Here is a 17,966-nt window from a genome sequence, read left to right on the forward strand (position 1 = left end):
AAAAAAATAAATGTATTCTGGAATCCACATTCATTTCTGTTGTGCAACGATATGCGTCAGATTTTAACGTTAACATGTTAAGCTGGAGACCCAAGTCTGTTGAGCACAGGTGTCAAATGTAAATGGACACACTTGTATTGTGCTTCATATTCAAATTACAGTTATGTATTTAACATGCATAACCTACAGATCCATCTTGAAAAATTTGAATTGACTTTGGAAACTTCCCACTGGACTTCAAGCAACTCTGACTTCAGAAGGTTGACATTTCTCTATAATAAATCCTTGTTTTGAGTGGTCTCGTGTAATATTCTGAAATATGGACTTTTGATATTCATGAGCTGTATGCCTTAAAAAAATTAATTTTAACAAAAGGTTTGGAATAATTCACTGAATGTCCAGTATCTATTCTAGAATATATGAAAGTTTCAAGAAAATGTACTTTTACACAATATTCTAATTTTCTAGATGGATCTGTACATTGTAACATTTGAAGATTGTTTAAAACTGAGTGGTTAAACATCACATATTGCACATTTCAATATGATTTGAAAACGAGGCAATTGATATCACATTAAGTATATTCACAACTGGCTATTAGCAGTTCAGTCAATTGGAGTGCACACCTGATTGATCATAGCAAACATAATTTCAAAAAGCAACTGCCACATTTTAGAAAGCAAACTATAATACAAATGCAAACTGCTTGGCACAGAGAGGCTCACCTGACAACAGTCCAGCAGTCTGTGCAAAGGACTTTTTTTGCATATTCACATTGAAATAAGAACTACCCGAGATACCTACGGTCCATTTATTACAACTGAAACAAGGCACAGGTTTACTTATTCTGTTAATAGAAGTGGACACTCAAGACTCCTGGATTTAAAATAATGAGCAAGTTTTTGCATTTCTGAAGTGCTTGGCAGAAAGCCAAACGATATACAATAAAAAAAAAGAGAAATATATCTTTATGCTTAATACAGTTAAAGCTATTAAAATATGAAGATTGACACGTTTAAAATGTGTGCTTTTAACTTTAAAACAATAGGTTCTTTGTTCTCTACCTTTGGCAGGCATATGGTAGATGCAAGCCAAGGTCTAGCAACAGTGTCACTTGTCAAAACCAACTGATTATCAACTAAAAACATTCGGCAAGTGACACTGTTGTACGATGAAGTATAAAATAGGTTTAAAGAGTTGGCTGGCTCCTTCAGTGATGAAGGGCCCTCTAAAGTCACAACATTGAATGAGCAGCCCAACAAAAGGGCAATGTTTTGGAATGTCTTAATCGACAAGAACTTAGGAAAGGTCACATGAGAATACTTATATATACATCAGTCCAAGCATGACCAGACCAGCTGATCTTTGCTATTAAGTGGTTAATAGTGGTTGGCAGCTCCTCCTACCCTGTGAAGAATGGGCGTAGTATACATAGATATAAAAAGCTAGATGCCTCATCCGCTGCTGCAGTTCACTGGAGCGACGTGCAACAACTGGAGGCCGGACGTCCAGGAGTGCTGGAGACCACTCTGCCAGTCAAAGTGACAACTGGCCAATCAAAGCACATCTTTTTTTCTACAGAGCTTTATTGGCACGTCTCCATCCAGTTCCGATGTTGCGCGGCTCAGCTGTTCTTAGAGGCTGCATACGAAAAGACCCGCCCCCACCTGCCTCTGATTGGCCTACCAACTTCCGTTTCTGTGACGCACATGGAAGTGGGAAACGATGTAATAAAGCCCAATTTAACAGAAACTGCAATGCTGGAAGTCTAGACGTAAGCAGGCGTTTTAACTGCACATGTGCCATATAGTCTAAGCACATTAATGTGAGGTTATGGGGGCCATAACATATTTCCCTAACCTCCCAAGGTGGTTGTGAGACGGCTCACAGGATGCTGCAAAACACACTGCCATTGTTATGGCATCCACTGTCCACAGTGGCACCGAGCCTTGTCGTCATGGAGATGGCAAGGCGGGAGGGATATTGAGAGGAGGATGGGCAAGAAGTCAGCTCAGCAAGAGGACGAGGCGGTGGGTTTTCCAGAACCCAGGGTGTGGCAGATGAGCAGCTATAAAGTTAAGGAGATAAGACTTTAATATTCAAAAGGATATATATGTTTTACACATAACATAAGTACCGGTAAACATAATTAAAGCCATACATACATTGAGAACGGTTGAATAAGAGTAAATTGGAGAGGAGAAAGTGTTGCAGGACAGGAACCACCAATAGGTAAAGATGAGAGAATAAGGGGTGTAATGAAATGGATGAAACGTCTAGCTACCTGTTACTATGCCTGCGTATGCTGTTATTTCGTAACACGCAGCTCTCGTTGTCAGAGTCGATGTGTAACAGTGGTTTGATGTTTCCAGGATGACCCTGGAAGAGGATGTTGTCATGGACGATGCCCTTCATTGGACCTAGCACAGCGATGCCACACCCATGTGTTGGCTGAACACGATTGCGCAGTATCTACAAAACAATGCGGATACAACCACAAAACAAAACATTAGAGCAGGGGTCTTCAACAGGGGGTCCGGGACCCCTAGGGGGTCCTCAAAGTTACTACAGGGGGGCCGCCAAATCTTTGAGTAATAGGATCATATTTTTTACATTAATCATTTGATCATCCCTATATTTTTAGTGGAACATTAGCCAAAAAATAGCACATCTACAAGCTGTGAGCTTGTAGATCGGCTATTTGTTGGCACAGAGAATTGGTGTAGAGGGGAAAGAAAAGCAGACTAGAAGAAGGTATTTACAGTATGAAAATTTAAATGTATGAAAATACACATTAGTCCAACCTACGCTGACGATACGGTTCTGTCAAACAAGTCTAAGCTTGATCTTGAGAAAAAGTTACATTTGGGTGAGGTTTGGTATGCTTGAGACAAGTGTATTTGTGTGTTCATGCCAAAGTGTGGCTCACCTTGACATCTGCGGTGTCAGAAACCTGAATGCCACATCCACGGTTACCGACCACGTCATTCTCTCCAATCTGCCCATCACCGCAGAAACCGATGCCGTGGCCTCCGTTCTCATAGACGCCGTTACCACGGAGCTCCACCCTGCAGTCTTTCTCCACGGTAACACCGCCCCGGCTATTGCCGTGGATGCAGTTTGCCACCATCCGCGTGAGCTGTGTGCTCTGTAGCACCGCGATGCCAACTCCACGATTATTGTTCACAAGATTAGCAATGACATTCAGTGGCTCACTGCTCTTTACATATAGACCTACCGCTAGAGGGGGAGGGAGGGAGGGAGGGAGGAGAGAATGGGAGAGAGTGCCTTGAGCCAAATTCATGTACAGTAATAATACCAATGATATTAGATCCATCATTCATTATGGCTCTCATTCTTACCTCCGTTGTGGCTCATGCAGTTGCTCTCCACAAGGGCCACGCTGATGGAACGTCGAGCAGAGTAGCGCTCGTCTTCACTTTCCAGATCACTCTCCAATGCCAGCATCTCCCCTTCTTCATTGAATAGTTCCTGTCCTCCTCCTCTTCCCACCTCTCCCCCTCTCCCTTCCCTTCCACCTGTTCCTGCACCTGCTCGGTCTTGTCCTGCATGGATCCCTTCCCTTGCCTCTCCGCTGTCAGGGTCCTTCCGGCAGAAAACAGCCAGGCCATACATGCGGTTGTGGGTGATGTAGTTGCCAAGCAGCTGTGGGAGGCTGGAGGACATGACCCACACACCACAACCTTTGTTACCTTAAAAGAAAGAAGATGGGAAAATTAAACATTAGTGTTTGTGTCATATAAGAGACAGAAAGAGTAGGCCCATCCTAGTTAATAACAGATACAATGGGTGGCATCATGTAACGTTCTAAATGGGTTCTTCCTTCCCTCTGTGATTGCTAGTCTGCTAGTCTATATGAATGGCTAACAGGAATTCAATCGATGTCACAAACCGGAGATGATTACTCACAGTATATGCGGTTTCCCTCAATAAGTCCACGGCCCCTTTCTCCCACAACCACACCATCTGAGTAGCCATGGCAGATGTAGTTGTTCCTCAGGACTGGGTCTCCTCCTCTGCGGATGTCAGCGCCTCCCCACTGGTTCTCTCTTATCACGTTCTCTGGTTAAGAGAAATAGCATAGGTGCAGCTTGTGGTGGACATTTCTATCAATATTTTATTTTTCCCACGGATATGCAAAACAAGTGATCAATTATATTCCCAGAAAAGAATAGGCCTAGCCTCAAATGTATACAGTAGTAGCCTTACATTAAGTCGCTCCTGTAGTAGTTTCTGCATTGATGACGTATATGGCTACAGTAGCGTCTTAACGCTTTGACAGACAGGTCCGGAGTATGGTCTGCAAAACTGCTACTGCGGCTCTACACATGCGAGACATATCTTCCGTACAAGTTCTGCAAGGTTTTTGCGACTTGTCCGGTAGCCTTGTTTAATGTATTAGTCCGTATTGTTAAATAAAATGAGTTTTTACCAAGTGTACAACTTTTCCTCGTTTGCTACAACGTTAGCTGCAACAGCGCCCGTTGGTGGCTGGAAGCATTATTGTGCATTCTTCCCGTCCTTGTATGAGCGAATGGGGGAATGGATGACCGTCACGTGATAAGTGCAGCCATCTTTAACCAAACCAGAGATGCTAGATTTGGAAAAGACACACACTTGGTAAAAACTCATTTTATTTAACAATACAGACTAATACATTAAACAAGGCTACCGGACAAGTCGCAAAAACCTTGCAGAACTTGTACGGAAGATATGTCTCGCATGTGTGCATGTGTAGAGCCGCAGTAGCAGTTTTGCAGACCATACTCCGGACCTGTCTGTCAAAGCGTTAAGACGCTACTGTAGCCATATACGTCATCAATGCAGAAACTACTACAGGATCGGCTTAATGTAAGGCTAATACAGTAGTAAATGGACTCTTGATGTGCCATAGTGTCTATTCTATTCGACTGCACTACACATTTTAAAACGAGCCACAAAAATGAAATCTATATTATTAGAGGGAAAAGCCAATCAACAAGCTCACAACGCATTACGGCACGTTGTGAGCTTGTAGATCAGCCATTCTCTTTTCTTTCTAGCCTATAATGACATGCTCAAAATTGGGATGTAAGGGTTATAAAGTGCCTATACTTTAGAAAACCTGGAGACTGGGAAGTTATCTGTCTAAACAGATGTTGCGGTATGTGCATAATGCGTGATTATTAGTGAAGGGTGTGACAGGATTGAAAGGAATGCAGTGTCACAACAGTTTGATGTCAAGGCCCTCCTTTGCCTTGGTGCTCCTTCTCAACAGAAGAGATGCTGTGTTTTTGCTCTTTTCCACTGTACCTTGACTTGACTCACGTACAACGTACTTATCACGTACAATACCATAAATCTCCTGCAACATATTAATGAGCATGTGATCCCGACAAGTTATGGGTGTGAATATTCAAAACAAAAGAAAAAAGTATTGACAATGTAACAACAAAAGGAAAAAACTCATAGACAGGTCTTGCCACGGACATTTTTGTCTATGTACGGACATGTTGTCCTTGTGATTTTGGTAAAGACAAAAAAGCAAAGAAAAAAGTATTATGCGAATAATGTGAATCAAATGACCCCATACTGATTTACGCACCTACTATCATCCCTCTGCCGTTCTCATTTACAGCTATCCCTGCTGCTTGGCCCTGGAAGATATGATTCCCACTACGAGAAAAAGTAGGAGTCATAGTTAATGAGCCGAGAGGAAGAAAATGTCAGAAAAAACCTCTTCTTAAGTAATATGATGTCAGTCATCTCCATATTTGAGCAAGGTTTCAGTCCAATCCAACCTCCAATATAAAATAAAATATAAAATATATAAAATATAAAAATAAATCAACATTTGCTAGATTAGCTCTGGTGAGACACACGACAAATTCTTCTAGACCAGTGGTTCTCAACCAGTGGGTCGGGACCCCCAGATGATTAGCTTAATGTGAAACATTGTTTTCTCACTCAACAATAAACAAACCAACATGAAGTTTAAGTGCATCTGCACATTTCAATTGACAATTTAAGGACTTTAAAATGACAAATTAAACATTGGCCAAATTGTCAAATGTTAGAGGCAGAAATGGTGAAAATAGCCGATCTACATGCTCACAACACCTCGCAAAAGATTGTCTATTCTCACAATAGAACCGTGTTGTACAAAATGTAATTCCTCAACTCTTAGTGCTCGTCAGGTTGGGGGGGTCGCCAGTTCAAATATGGTTATTTTGGGGGTTGTGTCCTGAAAAGGTTGAACCACTGTTCACTGCTCTCCCCCTACTAGAACCACATATCGTAAAAACAACTGCATACTGCAAGCATCTCTCCCACTGATGGGAATAGAAACTCCACATCTCTTGGGGAGTCATTCTGCCATAACTCCTACGTACGTACCTAACCACAGGATTCCCATTGAAGAGAATGTAGACACCGGCTTCCTTGTTGTTATAGATCTGATTGCTGCGGATGGACCCCTTACCATTGCCAAGGACAACAACACCAGAACGCAAACCGCTGTGTATTCTGTTACACTGTTGACAGAAAGAGAGGGGAGGAAGCAATGGAGATCTTCATTGGAGATCATGCTCACAAAGAAGTTACAGTACATTAGAAAATGTGTTCAGAGAGTTCAATACTGTCATTAACTTTCATGATCATCAGTGGCTGGCCTGGTACCTGTGGTATCCGCAGGAATCAGGATCAACACATTCTGATGTCATTGCTTGACCAGTGTGTGTCATCATTACCAGGGTGATTTGATAATAACACAGGAATAAGGGGAACTTGTGCAAGGATGCAGAGTAAAATGAGTGTTTTAAAATTATTGTTATTAAAATTATTGTCCCTAGGTGGGACAATAAATGATTAGCCAAACAGATGACATTCACCTGTCTGCCTGGCTAATAATAAGTACAGGGTAAGACCGTAGTGCACTAGTTACCAGGATGATGGGATTGGCCCCCTTACGGATGTCCAGCCCTGCTTCACCATTAGAGTGAATATTGTTTTCTGCGATGAGGCCTTGTGCAGAGAGACGCAGGAACACACCCGATGCACGGCACTCACTCACTTCATTACGCAACATCACTATCTGAAGAGGGAGAAGCGAGAGGAAGAGTGGAGATCAAATAACAGATCAACATGGCAATTGCTTTTTGTCTTAGCCTTTTCTCAGTTGTTATGTTATCAAAAATGGAAGCTTCTTTGACTTTTTTCGTTGTTGTATAAAATCATAGTATGACAATAATTCTCCTATTTACCGTGGCATTCTGTATACAGCGAACAGCATAGTTCAGGCCACGGAACACATTCCCTTCCAGCCTAGCATGTCCATGATTGCAGACATGCACTCCACCCTTCCCATCCCGGAAGAGGCAGCGCCTGAGAATGCAGCCCTGGATGGATCCTGCAAGTGTTTGGGCCTCTGGGTCCCTGTGTAGCTCCTGCTGCAATGAAAGGAGTTCTGGGATTGCAGACGGGGGGTCAGGGGAGAAGGCCGGGGGCAGAGACCCATCAGGCCGGGGCTTTAGGAGATGGGTGAGGCCGTGGTGGTCATGGCGGAGTTTGAAGTCCAGTGTAAATGGTTGAGTGATGTCCCTGGTTGTTTCTACCTCTTGGCTCTCCTCCTCTGCCTCACTGGGCTCACTCTCAATCCAGCCGTCCTCAATCACTGTGCCCTGACACAGAACATCCATCCCAGTCTTCCTCTGCCCATCTCCTCTCTCTAAAGAAACGTTAACAGCAGGAGGCTGCGCTCCACTGGTATACCCAGTCTGAGGGTCTGCTGGTGGGCAATTATTCCCGGGCAAGCCCCAAGATGTGAATGTTCGGGCCAGAGCAGCCAAGTGCTTACATGCCCAGTTCCTCTCTGTCACCGGAGGACCTTCAACAGTTACTGAGACTGTGTCGCTTCCAGAGAAGTCACAGCTATCTAGTAAGCTGAGGGCAACACCCAGAAAGTGGGCCGAGCTGCCCTGTGAAAAGGAGCAAAAACGAGCCTGGCATGTTCCTCTGCCAAGGATCTGCAGCTGAGCACCCTCAAAATTACAGTTATCTAGCTGGACATGACCCCAGGACGTCTGTAGTAAAGGAAGGAGAGAGTCAGATGAAATCAGAAGATTACATTTATTTACATTATACAACATAAGGGATGAAGTAATTTTAGAGCCATACCGATATATTGGTTTGGCCAATATCAGTATTGTGCAATTAGGGTCTTTAATGTTTCCACTCACCTTATAAACTACGGTGGAAAACCAGGCTGGCATGAAGACCAGATTACACAGCCTGGCAGTTGGGCACTGCTGCTCCATACACACGAGCAAGGACACCTCCCCCAGCCGGCCTAGTCCAACTAGCTCTACAGGCACCTTTAACGTCACCTCCGCCTGCTCTTCATACACTCCCGGGTGAAGAACCACGCGGTCGTATGGTCCTGCCACTCCCAGGGCCCCTCGCAGGGTCTCAAAATCACACCCAGAACCAACATGCCAAACCCTGCGGTCCTTTCTCCGACGGAAAAGATGGAGGCAGACGGATGCCTGGAGCTCAGGCCCGTTCTGAGTCCAGGTCCGGCTGGCCAGAGCGTGCTGCTTCAAGGCCTCCCTCCAGGATGGGGGTTCCTGGTGTGGTCGACTGGGCCAGTTGGGGTGTCGGCACTCTTGGCAACCCAGGCAGAGCTGCCTCCATCGGGTGTTGTCCAGCGAGAGGATGAGCTCCCTCCAAGCACGACACACCAGGCAGCAGCGTCCCAAGTCTGGAAGAGGCAGATAGGCCAGGATAACCCTCCACAACTCAACTGGGAGGCTGCCCACCTCCATGGCAGCAGAGGCACTACTTCACCTCCTGAAGATAATGGGGTCATGGAGGGAAGCACCTGAGGGAAAGTGCCAAACATGCAAGTTGGACAAGGAAACGATCAACACTATTATTCAGGCATCACAATGCCTGAATATCATACTCATGTTATTAATTCCCCCCGCGAACATAGAAATTCTGGTAAAAAAAAAGGGGAAAAAAAGAAGAAAAAAAAAGAAAGAAGAGTGATAGGCAGCCTATATCTAATCTATATAATAATCGCAAAATTTGTCATACCAGACAGGTATTGCCATTTGCTTTGCATAGCACATACACTGGGGCAAGTTTGTGACTTTTTGTATATGAATCGGCTAAACATTATGCTCGCTTTATGTTCTGTTTGTGGACAACAACATGTAACATGCTATCTGCGTCTGCGACGTCGGACATACGAGATGCAACGACATGAGTTATTCGGATACGTACCTAAATTGAGGAACCATGCCTTTCACAAGTTGCTTTGAAACCTATGCGCATCGCTTTTTGACGTTTTGACCTTCCACATAGCGGCGGTATTGACTTCTCTCCAATTCTTTAAAGTCAATAACAAACATCTCTCACCAAAGGAGGCATCGGTGGTTTCAGACATTTCCTCTCGCTTTACGGCAAAGTGAGCCATAGAAACCAGGACGCCCCTTGAGGCATGGGGAGAGGAAAGAGATTCCATACAGATCTAAATTATGATACAGATGCATTATTAGCCCTAGAATGGCTGTGATATTCCATACATTTTATGAACATGAAATGTATGTAATATAAGATGTATGTAGTAATATCACAGCCTGCTAACAAACATTGGACCAAGACTATCATAGATTTATTTGATCGATTCTGACAATTGCATCTATCTATAAGATGTGAAAATAAATGCCAGAAAATAAAGCAATGATAATCTTGATCCAAGGCTAAAAATGCTACCCCTAGAATGTCTGTGAAATTACATTTCACGTATATTACAAATATTTCTTGTATTTGGAATGAATTAAATTGAAATGCATGCAATATCACAGCCATTCCAGCCAGGGCATGAAATGTAGCCTATATGGAATATTTATTGTATGGAATAATAGCCAAATGAAATGTCTAAAAGTCATAAAGGCATACAAATTACATAGATTTAAATGTATTTGGATTTGGAATACATTCAAATGTATCACAGCTATTCTAGGGCTAGTAGGCTATATACATTTCATCTATTATGGAATACATGAAAATTAAATAAACGGCATAATACTGGGCGGCCAGGGCGGGACCATGTGGAGTTCCCTGGAGTTCCATTGTCTAACGTTCGTGTGCGAGCACTGAGAGGCGAGCCCTTTTTAGCCCAACCAAGCCGAACCAGCACTACAGCTACATCTCCTCACACCGCAAACATGGTCATCATTATCGAAGATAAAGTAAGTAACTTTATTATAATACATAATTGGTGGCGTGTAGTTAAACAGTTTACTGATAAACGGATCCACTTGGATTTGTAATAAATTACATACCAGACAAAAACGATATGAAATTGAGCTATGAGTAGGCTATGATGAAACTTTAGTGAATGGTCAAGCTAATGTGTGGGCTAAACAAGAACTGCAGATGAAATAATCAAGTCGATGGATGGAATTTACATTTTGGTAAAATTGTAAATAATCTTAATCAGTGGCACTGCCTTAATTCAAGCAGTAGTTCATGTGTTTTCTCGCATCTGTTTGTTAGAATAATACTTTATGTAGTATGTAGTCAGCCTGTCGCGCCTCGTGAACTATGATCCGTTGATCAAAGAAAGCACAGCTTCTGGTCGTAGTGGTGAATGGGTTGGTGCTTTGGTTAATTGGTTACACACACACGAGTTATTGATGGAGAAATTTGGGCTACTTTTATCCATCCGAGTCATATTAGCAATTAGCTCATCCATTAAGTTATTGCAGCATCTTCAGCTGCTGTTATGAAACATCCTTCAGCTTTGCATGCTTCGCTTCCTCGTTCATCACGTGTCGTGTTTGCGCGTCGAAAGATGGAAGATCTACAAACTCACGAAGAGGGCTTCAGCCATGGCTTCTGCCTTCGGCGATGTGTTATGAGCTTGTATATCTGCTATCTTTCGGCGCGCGTCGTCGTACGAGGCAGCATCATAAATGGCAGTGGCGCGCCGGCGTTGTGCTGTAAATTAAAACGACTTGCCTGCCAAAAGTCGACGACAACCGCCGTGAACGCACGTAAAAACGATTTCCATAACCCAAATTTGTCCATTTCTGCAATGAAATATATAAACGAGCCGAGGCCTACTTAATCATAATCATTCATTGTATTTATTAATTTAGTACAGTACACGATAAGCATCAAATACACGACAACCGCGAAAAAGGGAATAAACCTAAGTGAAAAACAAATAACACCAACCTCTAGTGGGCCTAAAGGCCCACTAGAGAGCGCTGTTGGCCTGTCAGTAGTAGTAGGGAGCCACTGTAATAGGGAGTAGTAAGCTAATGAACATAATATGTTCACCAGGCCTGGTATAACCAGCCTAGATACTAATGCAGCTAGCTAACTAACTGCAGTATCTACCCCACCATGTTTTAACATGGGGGGGGTTGTGTCTAGCTGAGCTAGGCTGGTACATATCTGCTTGAGTGGATGAGTTGCTGACGTAGTTGTCTTTCTGAAGTGGTATTAGCTGAACTTTTTACTGGCTGATTGGCAGGAACACTTGGGGCAAAATATAAGGCTATCTAATACTGCTCTATCATCACAATACACAGCACAGCATACTGGAACATTTTCTTTACCATTTCCAAATCGCCACTGAATATAGCCTACTCAATGTGTAGGTAGTCCCACTACCACACAGAACATATATCTATATGTCCTGATCTGATTGATCAAAATGTTGACAACCCAATACAATACAATACAATACAGCGGAGCTTTTTCAGCATTACCAGTGTGGACACTGGACACTACTTCCTTTTGTGATACTGCTGCTTGTCTTCACCATGGCCACATATGTACCTTCCTCAATCCACAAAGTAGTTTAGAAACCGGTAATTGCAAGAGCAGAAACAAAAATTGCCAAAAGGAAATTGAGTAAGCAAATGACACAGCAAAAGATTTGTCAAAATGGCATGGTTGTTATTTGAATTAGATTGTCGTGTCACTGTCCACAAACTGTGAGATGTCTAGGAAATGTGACACGTACCAGTATCTATATGCTTCTCCTCTCTTGTGTTTAATCACTGGGTTTGGTGGTAATGCACAGCTGGTGTGTGCAATACTACTACGAGTTGCCACCTGTGTGAACCCTTGTGAAATCCATGCACTGCTGCTGGGAACAACCCAAGGGGACTAGAGATAATGCACTTCAACAGTGGGTGCCAGGCTGTTGCAACACAGCTCTTGTTTTGATTTCAAAATGCATGTTGTTTGACCCTTTTGTCTTTCCTTGGAATCTATGGAACCAACTCAAAAACTCTTCTTCTTTTTTTCTCCCTTTTTAGGAGGCCTTCGACAAGGCTCTGGAAGATGCAGGAGACAAACTGGTGGTTGTGGATTTCACAGCCACGTGGTGTGGACCCTGCAAGATGATTTCCCCTCACTTCCATGTAAGTATGACTAGTCTAGTGGTGTAAACTGTAAAGTAACAGCATACATGTACTCAATTACTGTACTTAAGTACACTTTTGAGGTATTTTGTTTGTTTTTTTACTTTTATTCCACTACAATTATTTGAAAACGTAAGTTACTAGTTACTTTGCAGATTTATATTATTACTTAGCTTATTATATACATTAACTACTTCAACACTTTATATACTTCGCCTATTTGAAATATAATAGCCCATTTACATGCTCGCAATGCGCTGTGAGCCTGCTCTAGCTGTAAGTTAAGCTATGCACAATAGATTAACTTGCACTGTCAGTTCTTGAAGGTCGGGTGACATGGCCAAAACAGCTAATTAAGGCTATCAAATTAGCCACATTTCTTAATGATGTCATGTACCCCCATGTTAAATTACCCAATCAAATTAATTTATTGTAGTTACTGTACTGAAAGTAGTACTTTCTGTACAGTAACGGCAATACATTAATTTGATTGGGCTAATATGGGGGGAGGGGTGGAGTCGAGTATCCATATCATTATCTTTTGAAACTGCCCCAACAAAAGCTGTCCGAGGTGTGTTTCCGACTTTCTAAACCAACTTTAAAACCAGTAAGGCTCCCTAATCGGGAGATAAGCGACCGTAGGTCACTTATCTCCACAAATAGGGCAAAACTGTGTTTTGCCAAAATCTTCCTGATCCATGTTGATGACATGAGTGTAGACATACTGTGTAGTGATTTTCGTGATTTTAGGGCAAAATCTGTAGGAGCAGTGTCCAAAGATGTGTTTGTAAAAATCGGCCTGGAGGTGGCGCTATATGGGACAGATTCATGTTGATGGGATGAGTGTAGACATACTGTGTACCGATTTGCGTGATTTTAGGGCGAAAATTGTAGGAGCAGTGTCCAAAAATGTGTTTTGCAAGAATCGGCCTCATGGTGGCGCTAGAAGAGGGCCATGTGAGAAATGAGGGGTGGGGTCTCCGCGCCGGCAAGGCGGACGAATAGGTACCGGCCCCGGCTGTCCCGGTCGCTCCAAATACAAGTCTTCTTCAAAAAAGGTGTCAGAGATTAGTTACGAGGGTCCAACACGCTTCTCCCCGTCCCTGAGACAGTTTTGTCGGCCATGCTGTCTCTTCCCCTAAACCTGACTGGAGCACCTGACCGGGACACCGGAGCAAGCGATCTCCTCCTCGGCAGCTCTGAGCACACCGGAGGACTGAGGTCCGTGGCTCATACACTCTGTGTGTGTGTAGCCTGTGTGTGTGTGTGTGTGTGTGTGTGTGTGTGTGTGTGTGTGTACACACACAATAGCTCTCGAAAATAGCCTTGCGGTGCGGTGCTAGCTAACAACAACGCATCACGTTGTGAGCGGCACCACACGACGGACGAAGTATACATTCACTACTAACTGATACGGCCCCGCCTCCTTTTCAGACCGTTTGAAGAAAGACCACGTGACCTTCTGTATCATAATGTTAATCTTCTTTGCATGCCATCATATGTCATCATACCTTTAACTTTTGTATCCCTGTCATTTTTGCCATGTCTCTTTTGTTATTAGATGGTTTGAGATCATTGCTTATATACTCAGACTTCCCCTTTTCTCTGTCTCATAGAAAATGGCAGACGATAACCCAGACTGCGTTTTCCTGCAAGTTGATGTAGATGATGCTGATGTAAGTGTTGCACATAACCATTTATGCATTATGTTTTAGAGTGTGTATTACATAATGACACACGCACTTAATGTTGCATGTAAGTGTATGTCGTGAAAAGCTGAATACAAATTTAAGTTATTACAAAAAATAATACAAGTAAACTCTCTTGATGTGTGTTGTCCAGGATGTGGCTGCTGCCTGTGAAATCAACAGCATGCCCACGTTTCAATTCTACAAGAACAAGGCGAAGGTAGGGACTCTTACGTTCCTTTCATATACTTTAACTTGGGTAGTAATCAAACATATCCACTCCACTCATATGTAATTTACATACTTTATATACTGTATATCTTGTAAATACAATTGATTTCCTCCCCCGCTAGTATCTCCTGCGATGTACCACCAGGTCCAATCTTGGGCCCCATCCTTTTTTAAATCTACCCTCGGCCAAATCATAATACATAAATATCACATCTCATTCCACTGTTGTGCTGATGACATACAGTTATCTCCCTTGAATCCAGACGGCCAGTCCAAACAAGTCAGTCTCATGAACTGCCTTGAGGACATACATACGTGTTGGAATAAACAAAACTTCTTACTGTTGAATGAAAGCAAGTTTGAAGTTGTCCTGTTTGGCCCCCCTGACTCCATTACACAGATAAAAAAAACTTGGCAACCTGTCCACTCTTGTTCCCTTGTCAAAAGCCCTTTGATTCTGCATTTCACTTTGACAAGCATGTAAATGGCAGTAGTGAAAGCCAGCTTTGTACCATCGCCAGATTCAAACCGTTTCTCTCTGCCCAAGACCATGAGAAAGTCATCCACCCCCCATTCCTTGTACACAGTCGTCCCTGATCCCCTGCAACTGGTCCAAAACGCAGCAGCCAGATTCCTCCTGACTGGAACTCACCGGCCCGGGTTAACTCAGTGTGGTGCCCCAGGGTGACCACATTTAATGTGCACCCCTCCTCCCACGTTACTCTTACAGAAGTCAAAAAACATCATAGATTTACATGAACTTATAGCTAAAGTCACCACACATTTGACACCATAGATGGACATGGTCCTACAAATGCTATACTGGCCCTTATACTGATGCTCAAATCTGAATGTAACTCGCATCCCAACAGTCATATCACATATCACAATTTGAATCCTAGTCATGTAGACAATGCAAAATAAAAATAAAAACCCATTACAGTGTCAGTATGTCTAAATAATAATAATCTACCCCCACACACACTTCACACATAGTTAGGTTGTGAATCTTATACTTATACTGAAATTTTGCAGTAGGTACTGAATGGCGCTCAAGACAGTAAAACATATACAGACTTTACAAGCATCACTAGCTGAACAACTTGTTCTTGGCTTGTGCATGCAAAGTCTGTAATTATATCCTTAATCTCTATAAAATAGCAAGTGATGATAGGGGCCCTTCTCGCTTCCTCATCGACCTGTTTATGACGCACACAGAAAAAGGTTGTATTAGCGGGTATATCTGCAGCCATGTGCTGTGATGGTTTTTCTTTTTTCGGTTTTCATTTAAGCTGATGTCTGTCCATGTTAAACTCTGGCGGGCAGCACTGGGCACAGCATCAATGACTCTGATATTGGGGAGGGCCATGCACACAGTATCACAATCAATGTTTTTCTGTTTACACACACACACACACACACACACACACACACACACACACGGTTATGGCACTCTACAGCTATAAATCACCCAATCATGTCATGTTAAGGACTGACATTGTAGTGGCATTATGATGCATGTCAGGTGGTGTGACATGTTAAGTGTTGATGGATGAGCGCAGTTTAGTACATGTTATTCAGTACTGGTTTGTATAAGGACAGCTGAATCCCAATTTGCGGCAAAGTGTGAATAGTGGCAGTTAGGAGAGTAGAATATTACATCCATTATGAAGTCTGAGAGGTAGTAGCTAGGATTGCTGACAATAATAAAAAAAAAAGAGGTGAAGAGTTTTTCATATTGATTGTAAATGTTACATTCCAGTTGGCTGGAATAAAAATAATTTGGTCAATCCTAGAGGAATAATCAACTTTACTCTCTGCTCTCCTTTTCAGTTGGGGCAATTCTCCGGGGCTAATAAGGATAAGCTTCAAGAGATGTTTGATGGCTTCAAGTGAAGATACACCCTTGAATGGTCACCTGTGCGGCCTTCCAACACTTTTTATTTCTACCCATTGCCAACACTACTCCCCTCTAGCATTTGTGTGGGTAGTTATCATCACGTCATAAAGTACATGTCTTCCATTGTTTTCTACTTGCTTCAGTCTTCTCTTCTCCTCCAGGAATTAATCACTGTTGTATAATGGGCACCAATGCTGCTTCCATCCTTGACCACTTGCCCAACACCCTGAGTCAGTATACTAATGATTCCAAGTCCAACATAATTCATACAAGTATGGCTACCATGCTCTCTTGCTGCAGTTCTCTCAATTTCTTGCCGTCTCTGTGCTCGCCATCCTTCTTTTCTTACTTCACTGACCTCCTTGCACTTGGCTCGATCAACAATGTTTAATTAAACACAACACAACCTATTTATGAGTCTTATTTTAATTTGTTTTACACTCATATCTACTATTTGGTATGAGAGGCAAAATGCATTATGGGTTCTTAAAACACCAGTTTTTATCTGTATTGGTTGGTGGACTACAGTCTCAAAAACCTGATGTTACATGGTCTGTTTATTTGATCAGCAATGATCAAACATTACATACCGGTATATTAAAACCAGGCATGCTGTTTTGTATTGGACCATACAGTAACTCATAATGTTAAATTACTACTTGCCTTTTATACTGAATTGATTTGAAACCTTTGCTTTTCTTCACAAGTGACAATATTGGTATGTTTCATTTTATTGCAGAATCGTAGACTTTTAACACCAGAGTAATATTGTAGCAAGTCATATAGATTTAGAGCTTCTTACCAAACATACAATACAGCAGATGATGGTAACATATTACAGCATTCAGAATACTAATTACACCAAATAATGATAGACACTGCTTGTTAATGCAAATAATTCTTATTCTGCTATAATCTTGTGGTACAGAATAACAGTATGACAAAGTAAAAGCAGCTGGTGTTGGCACTCAGTTGAAGGCAAAATCACACACAGGAACCTGTAAAAAAAAAAAAAGGCCAGTGCTGTGACATACAGGCATTAAAAGTGAAGCGTAATAATTTTTTGGAGTAATTTATTTCCCATACAGTATGCATTTATTTGTGTCTTGTAGTCACTTTCGTGCTGTAACATGGCTCTTTTCAGACTTATGATTTTACATTTGAATTGACAGATGTCCACGCTTGTCTTCCATTGTGCATTGTGTTGAAATATTTTGTGTGTTTAGCAAAGTGCATATATTGTGAGACTGGTGGATCTTGCACTGATGGTCTAACCACCACATTCTGCATCTCACTATACCCGCATGAACGTGTTATGGCACCCATTATAGCATTATCTATCTCACGTTAACAAGAACCATGATGAGAACAATGACCCTTCCCTGTAATTGCATTCTTGTGTGTGCTTGTAGGCTACTTGTGTAGAATGTGTACTGCTGTCTGGTTCAAGTGCTACTAGTCAGAACAACGACAAAGGTTTTCCACTGATATCTAATATTTAATATAACAATTAAGAACGAAGGAAGGAACATTAACAGTTGAATTACACTAAAATATGAAAACATTTAGTAATAATGACAGATCTTGTGAGCTTGTAGATAAGCTATTTTCACTAGGTCTGAGATAAAAAGTCTGGGAACCATTGGCATATAGAGGGAAACGGCTTTGATTCCCGGCCCAGCAATTTGTTGAGGCGTTGTG

The 17,966-nt window shown here is 42.4% G+C and overlaps 2 protein-coding genes across 2 annotated transcripts; one reads left to right on the forward strand and one right to left on the reverse strand.

The window, feature by feature from the left end:
• Window positions 1-888: 888 nt before the first annotated feature.
• On the reverse strand, window positions 889-9,407 carry fbxo10 (F-box protein 10). The gene is made up of 11 exons (XM_080721873.1): window positions 9,286-9,407; window positions 8,238-8,878; window positions 7,263-8,081; window positions 6,944-7,093; window positions 6,397-6,533; window positions 5,606-5,676; window positions 3,931-4,083; window positions 3,363-3,713; window positions 2,930-3,240; window positions 2,285-2,472; window positions 889-2,068 (listed from the first exon to the last, which is right to left on the reverse strand). Exons 2-11 carry the CDS (start codon window positions 8,820-8,822, stop codon window positions 1,885-1,887), a joined length of 2,949 nt encoding a protein of 982 aa, XP_080577999.1. The 5' UTR covers window positions 8,823-8,878; window positions 9,286-9,407; the 3' UTR covers window positions 889-1,884.
• Window positions 9,408-10,136: 729 nt separating this feature from the next.
• LOC308280981 (thioredoxin-like) lies at window positions 10,137-17,326 on the forward strand. Its single transcript, XM_080721021.1, has 5 exons — window positions 10,137-10,256; window positions 12,342-12,446; window positions 14,063-14,122; window positions 14,289-14,354; window positions 16,199-17,326. The coding sequence occupies exons 1-5, from the start codon at window positions 10,233-10,235 to the stop codon at window positions 16,259-16,261; spliced, it is 318 nt and encodes a 105-aa protein (XP_080577147.1). The 5' UTR covers window positions 10,137-10,232; the 3' UTR covers window positions 16,262-17,326.
• Window positions 17,327-17,966: the final 640 nt, after the last annotated feature.

The sequence above is a fragment of the Nannobrachium achirus genome (genome assembly GCF_963921795.1).
Source record: "Nannobrachium achirus genome assembly, chromosome: 3".
Classification (NCBI taxonomy): Eukaryota; Metazoa; Chordata; class Actinopteri; order Myctophiformes; family Myctophidae; genus Nannobrachium; species Nannobrachium achirus.

Coding starts and splice junctions, on each gene's coding strand:
- LOC308280981 (XM_080721021.1), top strand. CDS start 10,233: ATGGTCATCATTATCGAAGATAAA. Junction 14,123..14,288: donor TTGATGTAGATGATGCTGAT/GTAAGTGTTGCA, acceptor TGTGTTGTCCAG/GATGTGGCTGCTGCCTGTGA. Junction 14,355..16,198: donor TCTACAAGAACAAGGCGAAG/GTAGGGACTCTT, acceptor TCTCCTTTTCAG/TTGGGGCAATTCTCCGGGGC.
- fbxo10 (XM_080721873.1), bottom strand. CDS start 8,822: ATGGAGGTGGGCAGCCTCCCAGTTGAGTTGTGGAGGGTTATCCTGGCC. Junction 8,082..8,237: donor TTTCCACCGTAGTTTATAAG/GTGAGTGGAAAC, acceptor CCTTTACTACAG/ACGTCCTGGGGTCATGTCCA. Junction 3,714..3,930: donor TGAGGGAAACCGCATATACT/GTGAGTAATCAT, acceptor CTTTCTTTTAAG/GTAACAAAGGTTGTGGTGTG.